Source organism: Oncorhynchus nerka, linkage group LG17 (assembly GCF_034236695.1).
Source record: "Oncorhynchus nerka isolate Pitt River linkage group LG17, Oner_Uvic_2.0, whole genome shotgun sequence".
NCBI lineage: Eukaryota > Metazoa > Chordata > Actinopteri > Salmoniformes > Salmonidae > Oncorhynchus > Oncorhynchus nerka.
The window spans coordinates 40,958,962-40,982,662 of NC_088412.1; the positions used below are offsets into that span (position 1 = coordinate 40,958,962).

Below are 23,701 nucleotides of genomic sequence, written 5' to 3' on the forward strand. Positions count from 1 at the left end.
GTTTGGATTTTTAATTTGGATTGAAGGTTATGTTGTGGAGGGTAGAATCCTGTATATGTCCTTGCAGAAAAATGTCAAATTTATCCAACTCTAAATCTTTTTTTTTGCAAAAACATGCTGAAAAATGCAGGAGCCCATCTGCTCATGATCTCACTCTCTCTCCAAAATTATTGCTCTGTGAATGTCCACATTATATATATATATAAACATTTATGTAGAAATATATTAAACAGTCACACTGGACAAGTGTGCCTGCTAAATTACTAAGATGTTATCTAAAATCACCACACTTACTCATTTCATGCCTCTTGTAAATATTGCAATTAGGACTTTGGTTGGGAACAACACTCAACAGTATATCATGTCTGGATATATAATTGAAGGTTAGGTCAAAATCATTGTATTTTTTTCCACTCCATGCATCAACTGGCTAAATAAACAGAACTTGAAACGTCCAAACTATAGCCACTCCAGCAGATAAAGGAGATTGATACAAAAAGATTTTATTTTCACAATATCAAAAGTCAACAGTGAACCCTACAGAGATTTGTGGATCAATAGGCATCAACAAGGTACAGAAAAAAAAAAAAATGTGTGTAGTGATCCCATTTAACCAGTTACTTTATTTTTGTTTGAGTGTAGGTGCTGTTTAGGCTGAGTAGCATCGAGAACAATGTTTTTGAAAACTGAGTTAGAGAAAACAAGCAAACAGGACACTGAAATAGCAAACTGAAGAAAAATAATTTTTGCAGTTCATCCTTTACACAACAGTTATACAAAAATCAAAGAAAAGAAAAATGTGTAAGAAATTATGCATATGGAAAATTCAACCCAGAAATGGGTTAATTTCCTATATCTGCAGATTAAAATATTCTTTCATCTCCTTTCAAGTATCCCTCCATCTGTAGGACAATGTTCACATTTTCAAATGTAAAAATACTACAAGATTAGGGGGAAGGGCAAATACCAAATAACTCAATGGCGGTGAGAGGGGATAAGAGAAGTTAATAGGAGGGGAGGAAGAAAAAGAACTATGGCCATTGTAAAGAGCTGAAATGGGCACAGATTCATTCAGACCCAAAGCAGTCACAACTAGATACTTCATGATCTTCCAACCAAGGCCTGAACAGTATCAGCAGTATGGTAATAGCGCCACCTCATCCTCTGATAGGGTAGGTGGAGTTTCTGCCATATTGCTCACACTGACACAGCTCTTTCATCTCTACAGTGGGGAATCAAGAAGTGTCTAGGGCAGGGGTAGGCAACCCTGGTCCTGGTGTGCGGAAGGCACTTCCTGCTTTTGATTAAACTGACCTGGAAGAAAAAATGTGTTGAATTGAACTGATAAATAAGCTTAGTAGCTCAATGTGGTGCCTTGAGACAATTGTACAGTACCTGCAGCACTCCAGGAACAGGGTTGTATACCCCTGGTCTAGGGGTCAGTTTGAAACAGAACCAAAGAGGTTCAAGACACAAGAAACCATCCTAACATAAAGGGTGCGTTCCTCTGCCCAGGCATTGCTAACGCATGCCAGATCTTACAACCCCTGGATAGACATTTTAAGTATCAGCTAACCACATCAAGTTATAGCAATATAGCAGTCGACGACAGTCAATGATGTGGCACGCAACCATTGGTTGATGCATGCAACGTCTGAGCAGGGGAACACAGCCAAAGGCTCCGTATTCCCTCCAGGGTGAGAGGTCACAGGAAGTAGTCTGCCACTGGCTTTTTGGAGGGAATACCCCTGGTTTCCTGCGGGGCGGCTTCAAATATGATGAACTCCCTCTGCAGGTGCTCATCCAGCTCCAAGATGGCTGCCACATTACCACATCTGTGTTACAGGGGAGGGAGAGAGGGAGCAGAAGAGTTAGATGTTTGCTATGGCGACCTAAACATTGCTTTAAGCTAACAACATGCATACACAGCAGAGTTTGGCCATAAACTCAGCAGTCCAAATGCAGAATATATAGAAAAAAACTAAACGACAAGCAAGCAAGAAAAGATGGAGACAGGACACAGACCTGTAGCAGTAGTTGGGTGCGGACCACACAGTTAGCACTGTCTCATTGAAGTGCCACTTGTAGCCCTCCATGACCAGCTGGTGAGCCCTGCAGATCATGTGGATGTCATTGGCCGCGTTGAACTGGGCCACCACGTCACTGCCAAACAGGTAGCCCGCCCCCCTCGGGCTCACCCCCCACCCTGTGGTGTCTGTGGGAGAGAAACTCGAATTGTCTCATTCCTTTTCGTTGGGGATAAATGCTATAATGTGTGAGACAGACTTGGTGGAATCTTCACCATCCTGCTTATCAACTCTCCGAGTTGGGCATCTCCGGCGCGGCCCACGCTTGGATTGCGTCCTACCTGACAGGTCGCTCCTACCAGGTGGCGTGGCGAGAATCTGTCTCCTCACCACGCGCTCTCACCACTGGCGTCCCCCAGGGCTCTGTTCTAGGCCCTCTCCTATTCTCGCTATACACCAAGTCACTTGGCTCTGTCATAACCTCACATGGTCTCTCCTATCATTGCTATGCAGACGACACACAATTAATCTTCTCCTTTCCCCCTTCTGATGACCAGGTGGCGAATCGCATCTCTGCATGTCTGGCAGACATATCAGTGTGGATGACGGATCACCACCTCAAGCTGAACCTCGGCAAGACGGAGCTGCTCTTCCTCCCGGGGAAGGACTGCCCATTCCATGATCTCGCCATCACGGTTGACAACTCCATTGTGTCCTCCTCCCAGAGCGCTAAGAACCTTGGCGTGATCCTGGACAACACCCTGTCGTTCTCAACTAACATCAAGGCGGTGGCCCGTTCTTGTAGGTTCATGCTCTACAACATCCGCAGAGTACGACCCTGCCTCACACAGGAAGCAGCGCAGGTCCTAATCCAGGCACTTGTCATCTCCCGTCTGGATTACTGCAACTCGCTGTTGGCTGGGCTCCCTGCCTGTGCCATTAAACCCCTACAACTCATCCAGAACGCCGCAGCCCGTCTGGTGTTCAACCTTCCCAAGTTCTCTCACGTCACCCCGCTCCTCCGCTCTCTCCACTGGCTTCCAGTTGAAGCTCGCATCCGCTACAAGACCATGGTGCTTGCCTACGGAGCTGTGAGGGGAACGGCACCTCAGTACCTCCAGGCTCTGATCAGGCCCTACACCCAAACAAGGGCACTGCATTCATCCACCTCTGGCCTGCTCGCCTCCCTACCACTGAGGAAGTACAGTTCCCGCGCAGCCCAGTCAAAACTGTTCGCTGCTCTGGCCCCCCAATGGTGGAACAAACTCCCTCACGACGCCAGGACAGCGGAGTCAATCACCACCTTCCGGAGACACCTGAAACCCCACCTCTTTCAGGAATACCTAGGATAGGATAAAGTAATCCTTCTCACCCCCCTTAAAATATTTAGATGCACTATTGTAAAGTGGCTGTTCCACTGGATGTCTTAAGGTGAACGCACCAATTTGTACGTCGCTCTGGATAAGAGCGTCTGCTAAATGACTTAAATGTAAATGTTATAGCTACACATTTTTGGGGTGGAAGGGTTATTTACCAGTATCTTACCTTCTGGGTCAGACCACAGCAGGTCACACATGGGGCCATCGTGAGGCACTTCCTGCTTCCTGTCAATAGTTCTGATCTGGTCCAGAGTTTGAATAGAGGGAGAAAGGCCACCATGCACACAGAATATCTACACAATGAGAGAAAGAGAGAGAGAAAAAAAATCTACATTGGACAAAAATATTAACACGTTTCATGAGCTGAAATATAAGATCCCTGACATTTTTCATACGCACAAAAAGCTTATTTCTCTCAAATGTAGTACACACATTGTTTACATCCCTTTTAGTGAGCATTTCTCCTTTGCCAAGATAATCCATCCACCTGACAGGTGTGGCATATCAAGAAGCTGATTAAACATCATGACCATTACACAGATGCACCTTGTGCTGGGGACAATAAAAGGCCACTATAATGTGCAGTTTTGTTACACACCACAATCCCACAGAGGTCTCAAGTTATGTGAGTGTGCAGTTGGCATACTGACTGCAGGAACATCCACCAGAGCTGTTGCCAGAGAAATTAATGTTAATTTCTCTACCATAAGCCGCCCCCAACATCTAGAGAATTTGGCAGTAGGTCCAACCGGCCTCACAACCGCAGACCACTTGTAAGGCGTTGTGTGGTGCGCAGTTTGCTGATGTCAACGTTTTGAGTGCCCCATGGTGGGGGTAAGGTTATGGTATGGGCAGGCATAAGCTATGGATAACAAACACAATAGCATTTTGTATCAATGGCAATTTGAACGCACAGATATGCCGTGATGAGATCCTGAGGCCCATTGTCGTGCCATTGATCCGCAGCCATCACCTCATGTTTCAGCATGATAATCCACAGCTCCATGTCGCAAGGATCTGTACACAATTCCTGGAAGCTGAAAATATCCTAGTTCTTCCATGACCTGCATACACAGACATGTCACCCATTAAGCATGTTTGGGATGCTCTGGATTGACGTGTACAACAGCATGTTCTAGTTCCTGCCAATATCCAGCAACTCTGCATAGCCATTGAAGAGTGGGACAACATTTCACAGGCCACAATCAACAGCCTGATCAACTCTATGCGAAGGAGATGTTTCTCGCTGAATGAGGCAAATGGCGGTTACAGCAGACGCTGACTGGTTCTGATCCACAGCCCAAACTTATTTTTTAAAGGTATCAGTGACCAACAGATGCATATCTGTATTCCCAGTCATGTGAAAGCCATAGATCAAGGCCTAATGAATTTATTTCAATTGACTGATTTTCTTATATGAACTGGAACACTCAGTAAAACCTTTCAAATCGTTGCATGTTGTGTTTATATTTTTGTTCAGTATAGTTAAGGCCTTACACAATCCAACTCAAGAAACAGGTTTCTTTAAAAACATTCTTCTCAATAAAGCAACAAAACATGTTTGAACCGATGGGTGCAATTGCGATCCAGAGTTACTTGCATTAATTACCAGAGGAAAACCTGAGCTAGCTGGAAAGATATAAAGAGGGGAGATTGTCACGAGTCATGCTGTTTCAGTGAGACCTAGCTATTTAGCGAGACTAGCCATCTAACCATAACAATCTAGCCTGGTCCCAGATCTATTTGTGCTGTATTATCAACTCCTATGTTCATTGTCACGTCCCTCCTTGGTATGACCATTGGAGTTGGTAAGACGGCACAAATAACAATCAGAGAGAAGCAGAGAAATGTGACTGAAGGGGCCGGGGAGCGCACCTTGCCGTCGATGATGGCAGAGAGGGACAGGTAATCAAAGATCTCGGTGCAATATCTCCACACGGTGACCGAGCCGTACTTGCGGAGGCACTCGTCATAGAAGCCGTAGACCTGTGTGATCTGCCGTGACTCGTGGTTCCCTCGGATCAGAGTGATCCTGTCTGGATACCGCACCTATGGGGGGAGGAAGGGGTAAGTTACTTGTTAGAATGGGTCCTTCAATGGGACCCTACTGGCCAAAAAGCAAATGAGGGGTAGTAGGTCCGACTTTGTCCCATAGAGAGGTTAGTAGTGGGGCTAGACACAAAGCGCACACTTCGCACAGTACAATGAGAAAGTATAAAAAAACGTCCAATCATTGCATTTCCTGAATTTACATAAGTTTAAATTGAACTAACTCCAACCCTGCATAGCATTAGAAACACTACAACAGAGGGAGTGAAAGAGGGTCTGAAGAATGAAAACATCTAGCCTCAGAATAATTGAATAGCTCCGATTTGGCTTCTCTCGAGTACCTTGAGTGCTAGGAGCAGCAGGAACGTCTCCACGCTGTAGAAGCCTCGGTCCACAAAGTCACCCATGAAGAGATAGTTTGTCTCCGGAACATCGCCCCCTACCTTGCACACACGCAATTGAAGTGTTAAATAATGACACGTCAAAAATGGCACAGCAGAATATGATATGCATGTAAATGACATGGAGTTTATGGCATAATGAAGCAAAATTGTGCCTATGTTGAGTTTGGAACTGTACAGACAAAGAGTGCGGACAAAGAGGCACTGAGAAATCATACAGATGAAATGCAGGAAATACAGACAGGAGAATGAACTTACTCTAAACAACTCCTTTAGGTCATAAAACTGTCCATGAATATCCCCACACACCTGTGATAGAAAATAAGAATTGTAGGGAATTAAAGGGCAACAATTCAGGAAGTAAGCTGAGCAAACATGTATTCAACCCACTAATACTAAACATGTGCTTCTAAAAATAGAAAAATCTATATTTTTTGTATTTTGACCTTGAACAACATTTATTAGGAGGTATGGGTAGCGGCATCTTGAATTGCCATTGTAACAACTGACGCCAATGTGTCTTTGGTAGGAGTGAGCAAATTGTGAGTTTTGGCATTGAGACAAAGTGAATGCGGCCACTGGGAGGTGCCGTGCCTCTACTGGACCTAAAAGGTTTCTCAACTTTGACAGCTCTGTCATTGAGATCAGGACAACAATATTAAGGTATGAAACTGTATACAATTCGCTTTAATGTTGATAATTATATGTACATTTTAGAGTATTTTTTCCAATTGACGAGTCAGTGAAATGAAATGTTGACAAGCCGAGTAGACAATCAGCCAAAATGAGGCAAAGTATCTAACTAGCCAGTCTACTTGATTTAGCTCGTCTTGTCTTTTTTATGTAAATAGTTTCATTGATAACTACAAGCTAAAATACTCCTATCGACAATTTGAAGAGCATGTCATTAGGTATTCGTGAGACCTAGCTAACACAAACTGGAAAATTATTAAGTTAGATATGAAGAAGTGTTGCATGGTATACCAGTACCACAGTAATGTCACGCTACCAAAACGTCATGATACCAACATTTTAGAATACCATAGTACCGTTTCATGATACTATGACATTTTTCAGCCCTACTGATCTGAAAGTACCCGCTGGCACCTGTTATATTTTTTTAAATACATTCTGTAAAAAAAAAAATGTAAGCAACAGCAACTAGTCTCTTGTTAGCACCGGTCCAATAATGTCCCCTTCACTTTCAAGCGCATTTCACATTTCCGCCAGTCGCATCCCATTCCAACTATCAATCACCAGCTTCTCTCCATCCGCTCTTCCTGCGCATCTATTCCTCAGTTTTAAAAATATAATTTAGACGTGATGGCGAGGGGGGATGCAGACACTGATCAGTCTTCTGTTACATTTGTTACATTTGTACATTTGATACATTGGAGCAGCGTGCAGAACGAAGAAAATTGATAGGTCTACATTCTATATAATTTCATCCCTGGTATATCCAAGAGCACAGGCCAGTCTGATAGGCTTTGCAAGTTCGCTGTCACACAGCAGTGCCAGAAGAAAAACAGCTCTGTGACAGTCATGCTTGCAGCTTTACAGCAAAGAAAATGACTTGCCTCCAGCTCAAAGGGTTAAAAAAATATGACTCACATTACTGGAGCAACCTTTTATTCTTCCTGCACAATTTCGCACGCATTTGATATAATTTCACAAAACATGTCGCTGGCTGGGCTGTTTTAAACTAATCCCGGGCCATTGTTCAGTCAAGTTACCTAGGTAGCTAACAACCTGGTAACTTGGCAGGTCTAGGCATATTTGATTGGCATAGGAAGAAAGGAAAAGGGTCTACTACTCATGAGATGTGCTTCAAAAGGTAAGATTCATATAGGCTTAATGTAAGACTAAACTAACAAAAATCTCTCTTTCTGGTGCTCCTTACATTCTGTTTGGTGCCTAACGTTTTTAAAGTTGGGAGCAATGAGTGTGTGTTTATGGGGGAGACAGAGTGTGTGAGGGAGACAGAGTATGTGTGAGTCTTAACTGAAGAGTAAAAGTTTAATTAAGTGTTTTTCCATTCCTGCCACAATGACATGCATACCATTATTTATGCATGTATATTCCATCATCCCATTCCTCCAGCCAAATCACAGGCAGGCCTTTGCAAATATGAGCAAATTAGTCATTCTATGCAGTGAACAGTGTGAAGTTAAATTAAATATTAAATATGTTGTATTGCATAGAAGTGTAAATATCAGTGACAGATTTTTTTTGTATAGCGCATAGCGTTTAGAAAATGGGAAAAAGTGTGGGGAATGGGGTGAACAGGATGCTAAGCCACTTGGCCTTGCTTGGCCTGGTATCGTTATGTTGGCATCGTGACAACACTAGCAAGCGAGGCAGGGATGTGTTTTTTTAATTGACACATCATTTTAAAGGGCTGCTTCTCAGCTTCCAAAATATGTATCATGTTTTCATAAATGGTTTGACACCAGCAATGTATGGCTCATTAATATACGCAGGGGTCATGATTAGGAGTGTGGCGTCGCAAAATAACCGTCAGTCTCAAGGTAATTGACTGTTAATTAACAAACACAATTAGCATCTCCTGGTTCCCACACATAGTCTACAAGCCATTTTAAAAAGTCTAATAAATCCATGCAATATAGCCTACACTTTCACAATAAATCCATGATTTATTTTATACAGGTCTAAAGAAGCATGATGAAGAAAATTGTCAATTTCAGAAGAATAGCATATTCTGAGTTGTCCTTATGTTAGGTCCTGATGTGGCTATGTCAAATGGATGTGGGCAACAATAGTTAATTTGCTTATAATTACGTGGCATTAATTTATATTATTTTATAGTATGAAGAATACAATTGAACAAAGCTGAATAAAATAAATATTTTCTCCAAACGATGAGGGAGTGTGCACATGCGGCTATTCTGTGTTGAGCGACTAACAAAGAAATAGTTACTCCTATATGCTTAATTTAGAGTTATTAATGTAACTTTAGTTGTTCTACAAACTTTGGGCTATATGTTTTGATGTTTAATACATTGTAAGGCTGCATGATGAGACGCTAATGATTATTTGAAAAAAAGTCACTTGAAAAGGCATGAGGTCTACTTTGTTTTTTGAGCAGGCTGTACACACTCCAATAGTATCTCACTCACAATTTGACAAGCACTAGAAAATAAATCCATGGGTTTTGCCCTGCTGCATTTTGCCCTTCTCTCTGAGGAGCGCAATCTGAAGCGTCTCTCACTCACATGGCTCTCCTTCACGTGATCGGGTCTTTCTCACCTGCTACAAGTAAAGACTGACAAATCGTTGACGCAACTGTGTGCGTCCTTATCCCATTCCGACATGCATATTGAAGATATTGGATGAACTGCGCACATTTACTCTTTGTCAGCCAACAAGATGAGTAGGCCTAACAAACAGCAAAGACACTAGCCTGTCAATCTACTATCCCCCATAGTACAAAAGTCAACATATTCTATTCTGTGCGAGAAATAAATATTCCACACAGTCTGGGACAGTTGTGGGATGGAATAGATCCCAAATGAATACAACCAACTAGCATTAAAAAAAACGTATGCAATGTGACGCAACAGATCATAACGTTTAGCTTACACTATTTCTTCACATTATAAGCTCAGAAATTAGCACATAAGCGCAATTGTTCCATTAGCGGAAAACACCATTATGAAAAGTGACCGCAAATGCAATTATGCATGTAATGGTGAAAATAATTTCCCCCAAACTTGAAACTCACTCGCAGCTTATATATGCCAGTTAGGCTCTACACCCCTTGTAAAGCAGTTGCAAAAAAAAGTCATTGTTTCTTATGCTGGGCATCATTCACAAGTGATGGGCATATTGTCACCCATCAAACTATTCTTGATTTAATATTGTCTTTACATATACTAAATAATATATGCGTGACAATTTCTTTGATTTAAAATGGGACATTATCATGCACCTGTCTCGAAACAGGGGCACTGGGAAAAAATACATGTCATCTATGCACTTAAATGGAGGACGTTTTTCCCTGTGGTTTATTTCATGCCAGGTAGGCTGTACTCCTGTTGTAAATATAAGCAATGTGCTTAACCCTCCTGTTATGTTGCAGGTCAATTTGACCCATTTCCACTCTTGAGTTGTCTAAAATACTAGTTAACCTCCCTTTTTCTCCATGGAATTAAAGGACTTTTCCTCATTTAGGGTCATGAACCTAACTTCAAAATTTGGACACACTGATGTGTTGTGGAATGTCTGTGTATATTTGATATACAAACATGATGTTGAGGGTCCTTTTGACCCAGAGCACAGGTCCAAAATAAACAAGTGTCTTTGTATTTTGTTTTGACTGGTTCTGGTTGCACTTTTATAACTATGTTTGGGTGAAAAGGAGTTTCCCAATGTTATCCTTCTCCGTGTGAGAGCAGCAGATCTCTGACACAGACACTCAAATTATCTCCAAAAAATGTTCAGTCAATGAAGCCTTATCACAAATTCTGTACTGTGACAGTGAAATACAATAAGAGGTTTCAGAGACAGAGGACATTTCAGAGACAGAGGACAATGCTGTTGATGATCCAGATTGTGAATTTTTCTTTGGTGAAGAGGAGGAGTCTGCTATACCATCCCCTCCATCAGATGAGAGAGAGAGCACGCAACAACCATCATCCAGAGAAGAGAGGACATGGAGGTCTAAAAAATGGTAATATAGACTGGTCACTGTCCCCACAACGAAGTTAAGGTAGGACTGTCAGCTTCCAATGTAATCAAAATTGTTCCAGGACCCCCCCCTCACAAAGACAGTAAAACCAGCAGTGTAGAATGCAATAAATACATCTGCAGGAAGCACACACGTACATTGTGTTCAACATTTAGAGAGAAAGACTGAAGGGATCATTTTGACCAATAGGGTCAAATCACACCTAAGTGTTACTGGAAAATACAACAAAAAATGTACACTTGGGGAAACAGAAAATGCTTGCTGTGAGAAAGGAAATATGTCAAACAAATAGTTCTTAAATATAGAGTTTTTTAAAAATCAACTGTTCTTGTATTTCTTCTTTCTGAAAGGTCTGACAAGACCGAATAAAGTTTGGGCTGTTTTAACTTGATTCTTTGACTGTCTTGAGCGTGTTTAAACTGTCCGGGTCAATCTGACCCATACCACAATGAACAAAATTTATTTTCAGCAAAGCACAAGGGTTAATATTAGGAAAGTTGAATATTAAATATAGTTGGCCTAGCCTATAGAAAGCTGATGGATCCTCTTTTTATTAGTCGTCATCAACATGATTTCTCCTGCAATTGCATAGCCTATATAAATGTTGCGCAACATGAGCTCATTGGCTCTCATTAAGTGTTAGATTAGATTCTCAAATACATTTGCATTGTCAGAGCGATTAGAGGGACAAGAGTGCTGAGTACCAGGCTGTTAGCAAGTTTAGTGGGCTACTAAATGACCCGCAGCATCAGAGCTTGGAGAAGCCTAATTACTGTGACTAAGCGGTCATGTGGAATTTGACTGCCGGTGTGCCGGTAATCATTCTATTGTCATCCGACATCAAACTTTGTACTTATGAAAAAGTATTAACACAAAACAGCCTCTGCATGACAACAGCAGGCTGGTGCTCCAAATAGCATATTTTCTCTATTTTAACACCAATATATCCATCTGTTTAAAAATGAATTCAGTAAATGTCAATCTAGCAAGCCAGGCAACTAAAAGCAATTTTCTAAACAACGTTTTGGTTTGTTGTCTAGCCAGTTCAAATATAGCTGACAACGTCTAAACTTGAGTTACTTCTTATTCATTATTACAGAAAAGTAAACCCAAAACAATTATTTACAAGGTAATGGCGAGCTTACAGAAAATAGCTTACTGCCACAGTGTGACGAAATAAAAGTAGGTCATTCTATCTGAGAATTTTAGAACTGCATCATCTTGTCACAGGAGGATTTGGTCTGGTTGCTGTGACAGTACAGTAACCACGACAACGGACGTTGTGACAGTCGCAGAGAAGTAGACTTTTTAATGTCTGCACGACAAGGAAACTGACAGTCGCAGTGACGGACTAACAGACATTCCACCGAAGTATAAATTAAATGTTTGACCAGCGACACTTGTCGCATAATTGCCTACAAACATGTTGTTAGACCAAGTATAAACTGGCCTTTACAGTTAGCTGGTGTTCTAAAGCCTAGCGTTTCCATTCCCCAAATGTATTCAATCATCCAACATTACACATGTAACAAGAGGAATCAGGTTGTGAAATGCAAATAATGGCAGTCTAGGCAGATCTACGAAGTAATCAAGATGTCTTCTATTCTGAAAATACTCACTGTAACTGGAGAGTCCACCCTCTGTACGTTACTCTCCTCTACCAGAATCTCCCTGTAACACAAACACAAGCAGACGACAGGCTTAGTGATGAAGATTTAGATTTTATCAGAAATGTTAAAGTAATATGGCCTGTGTGTGTGTTTAATTACCTGGCCTTGGCACACAGTGCTTTGACTTCATTTTCCTTGATGAGTTCACAGCGCCTAAGTTGTTCGATCTGTCTGTCCAGATCACTGATGTCCCCCATTGTCACACACATATGGAGCGAGAGGCTCACACACAATCCTCACTCTGGGGTCTGGAGTTGTCTCCTACAGAGCCTCGTAAACACAGGGTGTGTATACTTCACACAGTCACCCTGGTCCGGGAACACACAAACACACTCTCTAGCTGTTCAGGCAGTTCTAGTCACAAAAAGAGAGCGGCAGATTGGTGCAATAGAGAGGGATCTATGAAAGATTAATATATGACATGTTTTAGAGCATGGCTACATTAACACATTGTTATATGTCCGTTCTGTTCAGTTTGAGGGCTTCAAATAGTGGAAAGCCCAATAAACTAACTAGCTTATAGCTAGCTAACGTTACGAGCGAAGTTAGCGAGTTAGTTAGCATGAAGTGAGTTCAACATTAACATAACGTTAGTTAATTGGTAACGTTAGCTCAGTCGGTTAGTTGGCTGGTCTTTTCATGGAGGTTGGTATTATGGGTATATTTGCGTGAATATTTAATACCCATATATTTATTTTCTAGTTAGCATAAGCTAACTAATTAGCTAACAATCTCGGCCCGTTCATCAAGTAGTACGAAATGCTAACGTTGCTTGGCTAGCTAATTTAGCATGCTAGCTATCTGTTACCTATGTTTTTTAGGCGAAAATGGCGTAATCCAAGCTAACACAAATACCTTTGAATATTGGAGAAGAAGAACTCGAAATACAGACATACAGCTGTTTTATTCCACGGTTATTTTCTTTTTTCACCGGTTCACATAACCACCGCCGGAAGAGCTCTGTCTGCAACTTCCGCTGTCGGGGACCCGCATTTTGTAGTCATGAATCGGGAGGGGAATTTTCAGTTTTTAAGCAAATATCGTAGTTTGACATGGCTAATGCTGTCCTCTTATGCTCAAACATTATAACAAAATCAATGGGGGCCTGACTGTCTACATATCTTTTCTACAACAGCGCTATTGCGCAAAATAATATGCAGCATCATCTGGATATGTATGTAACAAAAGTTCAACATTCAACTTCTGCTTTCATTTCTGTCAAGCCGTCTACGCATACAATTTGACGCATAAATTCGATAAATTCAAGGTATGATATGCACCACACCAAACGCACTGCAACGCAATGCTGAAAGGCAAACGAAGCGTTTCGTTGGAAACGTATGTAATTGTGTACCAAAATGCAATGATGCTGTCGAAGCGTTTACATTGAAAGCGTTTTTCCCACCCTGAAAATGTCAAATAATAACAATATTAATTTACTATGCACAAAAATGTTATCCCCATTGATGTACACAATCCCTAAATTGCTAATGCTATGTATTGGCCAATGAGAGGCTTTGAATACATTTGCACTCCCCAGAAGGAGCAGTCCTCTATAAGATTAATGTAATTCTACAGTATTTCAATGTAATGTTTCAAGGACAATATTATATGTTATTTAAGTATTTTTTGTTGTTGTAGTGGGGACACTAAAATTAGTACTTTAAAAATATATATACTTAAAAAAAAAATAAATTTTTTTTTTCTCCCCAATTTTGTAGTATCCAATTGTTAGTAGTTACTGTCTTGTCTCATCGCTACATCTCCCGTACGGGCTCGGGAGAGACGAAGGTCGAGAGTCATGTGTCCTCCGAAACACAACCCAACCAAGCCGCACTGCTTCTTAACACAGCGATGAGACAAGGATATCCCTATCGGCCTAACCCGGACGACGCTAGGCCAATTGTGCGTCACCCCATGGATCTCCTGGTCGCGGCCGTCTGCGACAGAGCCTGGGCTCGAACCCAGAGTCTTAGACCACTGCGTCACCCGGGAGGCAAAAAATAATAATAATATATATATATACTTTAAGGAAAATGTTTGCAATTATTTGTTTCATTTTTATGTTTAGCTCACATATATACTGAATAAAAATATAAACGCAACATGCAACAATTTAATGGAATTGTTGCATGTTGCGTTTAAGGAAATCAGTCAATAAATAAATTAGGCCCTAATCTATGGACTTCACGACTGAGAATAGACATCTGTTGGTCACAGATACAGTTGAAGTCGGAAGTTTACATACACTTAGGTTGGAGTCATTAAAACTTGCTTTTCAACCACTCCACAAATTTCTTGTTAACAAACTATAGTTTTGGAAAATCGCTGGCTAAAATCCCGTGGCTTCCACTCAAACTCAAATCAATCTAATTATGACAAAAGTCTTCCTACTAATTATTTGCCTCCTTTTGCATTCTATTTCCAAGCCACTGTAATGCACTTTTAATGAAATCAGTGCTCATTGACATTGCATTGTGTCACGCCTGCTCCCGCTCCTCTCTGGCGTTCGAGGGCACCTGGCTGCCCATCATTTTTTTTTTTTTTTTTTTTTTAATTTTTTTTTATTAAACAACAAATCAATACATAAAGCACATGAGGGAACACAAGCATACATAGATTACAAACAATGGACAATCGAGCTAGGGGGTACAATTTCACATTACAATTACACAAGGACCTTAAGGGACATGCATATACTTACAATTCTAACAGCTTTTTTGTTAGTAGAGCATTTAACCGTCTTAAAATACAGTTCAATTTCTTTTTGTAGGATACGAAAATGTGGTTTTCTGTTTGTAAATTTACATTTGTGTATATGAAATTTGGCCAAAAGAATAATGAAATTAATTACATAAAAATGATTCCGCTTATTTCTATTGTATGTAAAGAATCCAAACAGTACATCTCTCCACAATAGTGTAAAATCTTCATAAATGTGTTCAATTATAAACCTACTGATGTCTTGCCACAGTTTTCTTACATGCATACAATGCCAAAAAAGATGCACAACTGTTTCTGGGTGGTCATTACAAAAGGAGCAATTTGAGTTGATGTTTTCCTTAAACTTCTTCATATAGTGGTTGGCAGGATAGTATTTATGAATAATTTTAAAGGAAACTTCCTTAATTTTGTTAACAAGTAGGTATGTTTGTGGCAACATCCAAACTTTTTTCCAACAGATATTATCAATAAATCCATTCCAGTAAGGCATGACATAAGGTATAGATACAACATCCTGCTGAAACAAGGATCGTATCGCTCTGTTGTTGAATGGACCAAAAGAGAAACAAATCTTTCCTACTGATGAGTCAACAGGGTCAATAGAAGGTAGGCTCTGAGGGTCAGGTCTTGACATGTTCCTGAATAACATAGCAACACCTGAGGGAATGGCATCTAAAACAATTGCAAAATCTTTAGGTGTTACAGGGACCTTGTAAAGTGATAAGAATTCTTTATAACTGAGTAAAAGACCCTCTGCATTTACCAGTTGGCTCACCAATAGGATATTATTTCTGAACCAATATTCTAAAAACAGAGGTATTTTTATACAATATATCCCGATTATTCCATATATAATATCTGTGTGGAGAAAAATTGTGTTTATAAATTAAGGACCATGACAAGAAAACCTGCCGATGAAAAGCAGAAAGTTTCACTGGAACTTTGTCAATATTATAATTGCAAAACAACATGAAGTTAAGGCCACCAAAAGTAGAGAAGACATGATGAGGAATACAATTCCAGATAGAAGTGGGTCTTCTTAGGAATTGTTTTATCCAATTGATCTTGAAAGTATTATTTAAAGTAGTAAAATCCAGAAAATTCAGTCCACCATTCTCATAAGTGTTCATTACAACAGTTTTCCTAATGTAATGGGTACGGTTTCTCCAAAGAAAGTTGAAAAGCATCTGGTCTATCTCCTTGCTTATTTTACGGTCAAGATATAAAGATAGAGCACCATATGTTAGTCTAGAGATACCTTCAGCCTTGGTTATTAGGACTCTACCTTTTAAAGATAAGTCCCTCTGTAGCCATTGATTTAGTTTCTTCTGGGTTTTTTTAATAAGAGGGTTAAAATTTAGTAAGCCTCTAGACTTCTGATCCTTTGTAATGGTTATGCCTAAATATGTAAGTTCTTCTTTTACTGGAATACCATAATATGAAGGTGTCACACAATCTTTGACAGCCATGAGTTCACATTTCTTAATGTTAAGATATAGACCAGACGCTTTGGAAAAGGATTGTAATCACATTGATCGATATGGGAATTTGGTTAGCATCTTTCAGAAAAAGTGTAGTATCGTCAGCCAGCTGGCTTATAATAATTTCTTTACCAGCTATGGAAATACCTTGTACAGGACTATTATTTAAAGAATTTGCAAGAAGTTGGGTGATTAATAAAAACAGGTACGGAGAGATAGGACAACCTTGCCTAATTCCTCTCTTTAACTCAAATCTAGGTGAGGTGCCATATTTCAATTTGATAGAGCTGTTACCATTTGCATAGAGAGTCTTAATAGCCTTACAGAAAAAATCCCCAAAGCCAAGTCTCTCAAGGGAGTGGAAGAGAAACTGATGCTCTACTGTGTCAAATGCTTTATAAAAATCTAAAAATAATATGAAGCTATCCTCAGTTATTAGGTCTGAGTAGTCAAGTACGTCTAATACTAGTCTGACATTGTTAGAAATATGTCTGTTCCTCATGAAGCCAGACTGTGTTTCATCAATGATTGCATCCAAAACTTCTTTAATTCTTTTTGCAAGTAGTGAGGCTAATATCTTATAGTCATTATTAAGAAGACAAATTGGACGCCAGTTATCGATGAGCAGCACTTCTTTTTAGGCTTAGGTATCAGTGTTATTAACCCCTGACTCATTGTAGGAGGGAGAACATTGTTTTTAATACTCTCTAAAAAGACTTGGAATAGGAAGGGAGCTACTTGTTCAGAAAATAATTTGTAAAATTCTGATGTAATTCCATCAACACCTGGTGATTTATTGTTCTTTAGATGTTTGATAGACTCTATAATCTCTTCAACTTTGATGGGTTCATCACACTGTTTAGATTCTATATCACTGATAGAGTGAACATTATTCAGTGAGTTAAAAAACATATCTGTGGATTCCTGACAGTACGTAGAGCTATACAATTTTCTGTAAAAATTGCTGCAGTATTTAGCGATTAATTTTTGGTCATCTGTAATAACACCATCAATGTTTAACTTATGGATAGTGTTATTTTTAGAGTGAAATTTCTCAAGTCTAAAGAAATAGGATGAATTCTGTTCTCCCTCCTCAATCCATTTTTTCCTAGATCTAATAAAGGCTCCTTCTGCTTTTAATTTATATATATTATCCAGTTTATTTTGTAACTCAATTAGTTCCATCTTCTCCTCCCCCAAGAGGTCAGCTGGGGACCTCTGAGAAAGGGAAGTTATCTTAATGATCACCTTTTCCTCCTCAGCTCTTCTGGTCTTAGCAAGATTACTACCATATTTTCTAAGATATTTGGACACCTCAAATTTAAAGAGCTCCCAGTTCTTGCAATAAGATTTTTCTTCACAAGCCCTTTCCCAAAAGTGTGAGAGCAGATCTTTAACCTCAAATGTAACTATATCATTATTTAATAATGAGCTATTTAGCTTCCAGTAGGATGCTCTACCAAGGTTCGTATCAGGGGTAAATATTTTGATATCAATGTAAATAGCCTTATGGTCTGTGAGGGGAGTAGTACAAATATTTGTAGTAACACACTCACTATCAATACATTTGGATATAAGCCAAAAATCTATTCTGGATTGTCTGGAGCCTGTTTTGTTACTCCAAGTGAATGATCTGTCGGCCGGAAACCTCTCTCTCCATATATCAGTAAGATCAAACTTTTCCATAAAAAGTATTAAACCCAAATTCTGATTGGTTGGCCTACCTGGGGGCCATCTATCAGTTGAATTATCTATTGTAATGTTAAAGTCCCCTCCTATCAATAATAACGAATTGGGAAATTTAGATAACCAATGAAGTATATGTTTCTCTATAGATTCAAGAAATTCATCATTCTCATGTTTGGTGTTGTACCCGTAGAAGTTTACAGTAATGAGTGTAATGTCATTGTAACTGATCACAAGACAAATAAAGTGACCAAAGGGGTCACATTCCGAGTGTAGAATATTACCACCAAAGGTATTTTCATTGTAGTGACACCAGCAGAGCGTTCAGATCCATGGGAAAGCCAAATATCGTTGCCCCACTGTGACCTCCAGAAGTTGGCATCAGCAGAAATTGAGTGAGACTCTTGAAAAAAGCAAAAATCTGTTCGAAATTGTTTAGCAAATAAAAATAAGGCCTTGCGCTTCACACTGTTTCGTAACCCCCTAGCATTAAGAGATAATATAGACAAAGACAAAACAACAAAGATTATATAAAAGTATAAACTGTAGTAGGATGAGTCAAAGACGTAGGAGCAGTGAACGTAAACGATAAGGAACCGAGATCTGCACCATTTAAGTCAATTTAAAGTGAAAATAGCTTATTCCATAACATTTGAAATGCAACTCAACTGGAAATTATGTTCAAGACCAAACCAAGTGTTCTTGTAGTACGAGAGACTAAAAACCCTCTTTAGTGTAATCAGGAACTATTCTGAGAAATCATACAAATAATAATTTAAATAAAAGGGTACTACTACTTTAAGTACATATGAAAACTGATCATAAAATAATTGAATAACAAAATGTTTTACATATAAACGTTCCTAAGACCTTTTTTGGAAATAAGTATTAATAACTAAATAGAACAATAACCGTGTAAAGTCAGAGCAGACCTGTATGCCATTTAAAACAGTATCTTAGTTACTGTATACATAAAACATCAATTCAGCTTTCAATTTTCTTCGTAAGTTTATAAACAAAATAGGACTTCTGGTCATACAAGAACAAACTAATGAATTGAAATACCTGAGTATTCCTTTAAAATAGTCACCTGATACTTGTTAGGTAAACAACATAAGGAAAATGAGAATACCATGGCTGAAACCATCAATCAACCTGTTCCTTCTGGTGAGATTTTAGGGAGGAATATGGATTTCTGAACCGTTGATGAAACCTCGTCCTCCGACGAAGTAAGCAGCCTTCCCCTCACTTCGTGCTATCTTGATCGTTGGCCACAACTTGTTCCTTCTTTCTATGTCTTCCGGGCTGAGATGCTCGGCGAAACGCATACCATGGCTCTGAAGGAAGGCGTTCTTCCTAGCAGCTTTCCAGACAGCATCCCTGTAGAATCTGGTAGTGAATAGGATGATGATACCCCTGGGTCTTGAATCGCTTTGCTGTTGCTTCTTGCCGAGGCGATGTACAACGTCGATGTTATCACCAACTTTGTTGTTCTCTGCAGGCAAAACTTCTTGGCAGATACGGATAGCCTCTCCTCGCACATCTTCATTCTCCACCTCTGGCAAGCCGTAGAGTCTCAGGTTCCATTTTCTTGTGTATTGTTCCAGATCAGTGAGACGTCTATGGTAGACATTGTTATTCTTTTCCACCCTTTCCACATTTTTTTCAACTTTTGTCACTCTCGTTTTCACATCATTAATTTCACCACATGCAAACTCCACAGTCTTTTTCAAGCCTTCGATAACCATGGTGTTCGCGGCTACCATTTTCTCAATGGCGTCACACCTGGAGTTGATGAGTAAGGAGAGGGTAGCCACGAAGTCAGAGTTCATGTTGGGTTTTTTGGAGGGTGGAGGTTTGCACGGAGTAACCGGTAAAGAGGGGAATTCGTCATCTTCAGCATTCGAAAGCATGATATTATCCATAGGCCAGGTGTAGTTATGGCAGTTGTCTATAAGCACGTTTCTCTCTTGTTGATTAGCAATAGAACGGCTAACTTTTTCCTTTATTTTTTTGTCACGACTTTGCATGGACATGCTGAAATAAATTATCCAATTATCATTCCAGTCGCAGGAAAGGTCTTATATCTTGAACAAATAAAAATAATAATGACTAAACTTTTTTTTAAACAATTTTCACAATCTTTCTGAAGTTTGGTACGGAGCTCGGTAAAAAAGCGTCTGTTCAAGCAGCCATCTTGGCCAATCGCCAGATCCTGGCTGCCCATCATTACAGCTCATCAGGCTCACTTCCCACGTCATGCCTCAGCCGTTTCATCAGGCTCCCACGCCTCAGCGGGGATATATTTTTTTGCTTTGAGATATGAGGGTTTTCATTTGATTTATTTGACTATTTTAATCACAATTCACTTTTTTCTCAATGCAATGATTAAACTAGCTCCACCTAGGCTGTCTCTGCCTAACTTTAAGTTTTACTTTTGTGCTACACCCCCTCTCAACATGGTTTGATCCAAATGCTTTAGTCTCCCGGAGACCTATAGAAGATAATTTGGCATTATCACAAAGACTTCAGGATCTAGTCTATTCAGCATTATCATTAAAACGTGATAAGTTAAGTTGGACCACTAATTACATACTCACACCATGGCGCTTAGTAGAAAAGGAATCGATCACAATACAGAAGTGGCATGCTCAGTCACCAATTTTCCACAATCATTCCGTTCTTTCTGGAGGTATCCCCTTTTCATTCACTCAATGGGAGGATAAGGGGGATCATATTTTGGACGATTCTTTTGGAGATTAAGTTTTGCAAGCTTTTAATGATCTTAGGGCTAAATTTCAATGACCTGATAAGTCTTTTTTATTTGATCTACATTGAAGATCAGCATGCAGGCATATGGTGTCCCTTAGGGCTCATCCATCCCACAATATAAATTACAGAATATTAGATAGACAAGGTAACTCAAAGGGTTTGGTTACTAATTTGGGGAAGAATATTCATCTTAATGATGAATTCTAGCTTGGTGAGAGTTTGAAGCTGTGACCATTTTGAGAGGTCTACTTCTATTCATATATTCCTTGGAAATTCTTTGGTCCTAAGCTTAATGACATTATAGCAGATTTTGTCCAGTTAATGTTGTATCCAGTTGGGCACTAAAATGATCAAATGTAGAGAGTATATTTGGTCATTGTAACGCTCTGGGCATAGTGGGTGCGAAGTCAGGCGCAGGAAGCAGAGAGTACAGGGTAGTGCTTTTAATTGCGCACACGGCGAACATAAGCCACCCCACAAAACACAGGGCGCACACAAAACAAATTCCCCAAACACAGGGACTCAAACAGTCCGGAGAAAAGCCCACGAACGAAAACATGTCAACCTCAAACGTGCACAGTAGCAACACAAAACAATCCCGCACAAAGAGCAGGCGGGCCTACTGGTTAACAAAGCTCGACTAATCAGCCTACACACAAAACAGGTGAAACCAATAAACAGAAAGGGGAAAAGGGATCAGTGGAAGCCGGTGACGACCGCCGAGCGCCACCCGAACAGGAAGGGGAGCCACCTTCGGTAGGAGTCGTGACAGTCATGAAGAAACAGCGTTATCAGTGAACAAAAATATGTAATCTGCATATAAGGATATGTGATGGGATGCATTATTAAAACTTCAAGGATAAATATTAGGGTGATTTCTGAGTTTCGGTGTTAGCAGTTCGATCGAAAGAACGAAGAGCAAAGGCGAGATGGGGGATCCTTGGCTACAGCCTCTGGATACGGGGAATTGCGTAGAGCAATTATCCCACTTGTGGTCACCATGGCAGAAGGATTTGGATAGATGAAACGTGGCTGGGTCTTTCAGCATGACAATGATCCCAAACACACCGCCTGGGCAACGAAGGAGTGGCTTCGTAAGAAGCATTTCAAGGTCCTGGAGTGGCCTAGCCAGTCTCCAGATCTCAACCCCATAGAAAACCTTTGGAGGGAGTTGAAAGTCCGTGTTGCCCAGCAACAGCCCCAAAACATCACTGCTCTAGAGGAGATCTGCATGGAGTAATGGGCCAAAATACCAGCAACAGTGTGTGAAAACCTTGTGGAGACTTACAGAAAACATTTGACCTCTGTCATTGCCAACAAAGGGTATATAACAAAGTATTGAGATAAACTTTTGTTATTGACCAAAAACTTATTTTCCACCATAATTTGCAAATAAATTCATTAAAAATCCTACAATGTGATTTTCTGGATTTTTAAAAATAATTTTGTCTGTCATAGTTGAAGTGTACCTGTGATGAAATTTACAGGCCTCTCTCATATTTTTAAGTGGGAGAACTTGCACAATTGGTGGCTGACTAATTACTTTTTTGCCCCACTGTATATTACATATGTGGTGTTCGGGTCCAGGGTAATACAAGTGTGGAAAAGTGTGTGTGTAGGTGAAAACAAGTAAAAATTAAACAAAAAGCTTTGCTGTGTGCCTTCACTCTGTCTTCCTCCTCCCTGGGCCTGCTGCTTCAACATAGCACCAAGAACCTGTCTGTCTCCCTGCCTGTCTACCGCTTTTCTCACACTCTTTACCCTTTGTTATGTGTGAAACTACACAATGTCTTGCAGGAACCTCCACATTGTTATTACAATACATTATTTATTTATTTTAATTAAACGCAGTATTTTCCGAAACTCTACCGCAGCCAGGTGCAAATTTGGGGAGGGAAACAACAAATAAATAGCTTTGCATGTGTGGCTCCTTACCACAATCAATCAGTATGGCAAAAATAATCTCTGCTCAGAGGGCCTTAGAAATAATTTTTGCAGAGAGAGAAGCTAGTGTGGAAGGAGCATCTTGCACTTTGGAAGATGAAGAATTTTCTGAATATGAGGATAATTTCTCTGTCAATTCGGAGTCTGATACTGGACTGCACTAATTTGGAGGGAAGGCGTGTTTTTGGAAGGAGATGGACCAAATCCATTTACATGAATACTTTGGGGTTCTTATCCTTGCTGGTGTTTTCAGATCCAATGGGGAATCCCTGTGGGATGCAGAAAAGGGCAGAGAACTTTTCCGTGCAACGTCTCTGGAAAACTTCCACATTATTTCCAGGATTATCCGTTTCGATAACCAAGACACCGGACCAGCTCTGTGGCAGACAGACAAGCCAGCTGTAATCAGGTCAATGTGAGACAAGTGGGTGGACCGCCTTCCCTTGTTTTACAACCCTGGGCCCAACGTTACTGTTGATGAGCAGCTTATGCCATATAGGGACCGCTGCCCTTTCAGGCAGTACATATTGTCTAAATCCGCAAAATATGGAATCAAGATCTGGGCTGCCTGTGATGCTACTTCAACATACGCGTGGAACTTGCAAGTGTATACGGGGAAGCCAGATGGAGGCACCCCTGAAAAGAACCAAGGGATCCAGGATGTCCTGGATGTGGCCACAACATCACATACTATCACTTTTTTACTTTGCACAAGCTGGGACAGGAGCTCCTTAAGAGGAAGCTGATGATGGTAGGAACAGTACAAAAAAGTTCTGTTAAGGGATTTTTATCAATAATGACTAAATCATGTATACATTTCAATCAGGACTATGACTAAACAGAATACTATTATGTTACGG

General features: G+C 40.2%; 1 protein-coding gene and 1 long non-coding RNA gene across 3 annotated transcripts; one reads left to right on the forward strand and one right to left on the reverse strand.

Moving 5' to 3' along the window:
- Window positions 1-483: 483 nt before the first annotated feature.
- On the reverse strand, window positions 484-13,193 carry LOC115145239 (serine/threonine-protein phosphatase 4 catalytic subunit B). Of its 2 annotated transcripts, none has more exons than XM_029686655.2 (9): window positions 13,090-13,193; window positions 12,334-12,542; window positions 12,184-12,235; window positions 6,115-6,165; window positions 5,797-5,898; window positions 5,282-5,455; window positions 3,573-3,699; window positions 2,026-2,215; window positions 484-1,835 (listed from the first exon to the last, which is right to left on the reverse strand). In XM_029686655.2, exons 2-9 carry the CDS (start codon window positions 12,441-12,443, stop codon window positions 1,706-1,708), a joined length of 936 nt encoding a protein of 311 aa, XP_029542515.1. In that variant the 5' UTR covers window positions 12,444-12,542; window positions 13,090-13,193; the 3' UTR covers window positions 484-1,705. The 2 variants fall into 2 exon arrangements, with proteins under 2 accessions (XP_029542515.1, XP_029542516.1); XM_029686656.2 differs by having other exon boundaries at window positions 12,334-12,588; window positions 13,090-13,185.
- Window positions 13,194-13,238: 45 nt separating this feature from the next.
- Window positions 13,239-17,579, forward strand: LOC135561437 (uncharacterized). Its single transcript, XR_010459456.1, has 2 exons — window positions 13,239-13,501; window positions 13,956-17,579. It is a non-coding gene; the product is annotated as an uncharacterized LOC135561437 (long non-coding RNA).
- Window positions 17,580-23,701: the final 6,122 nt, after the last annotated feature.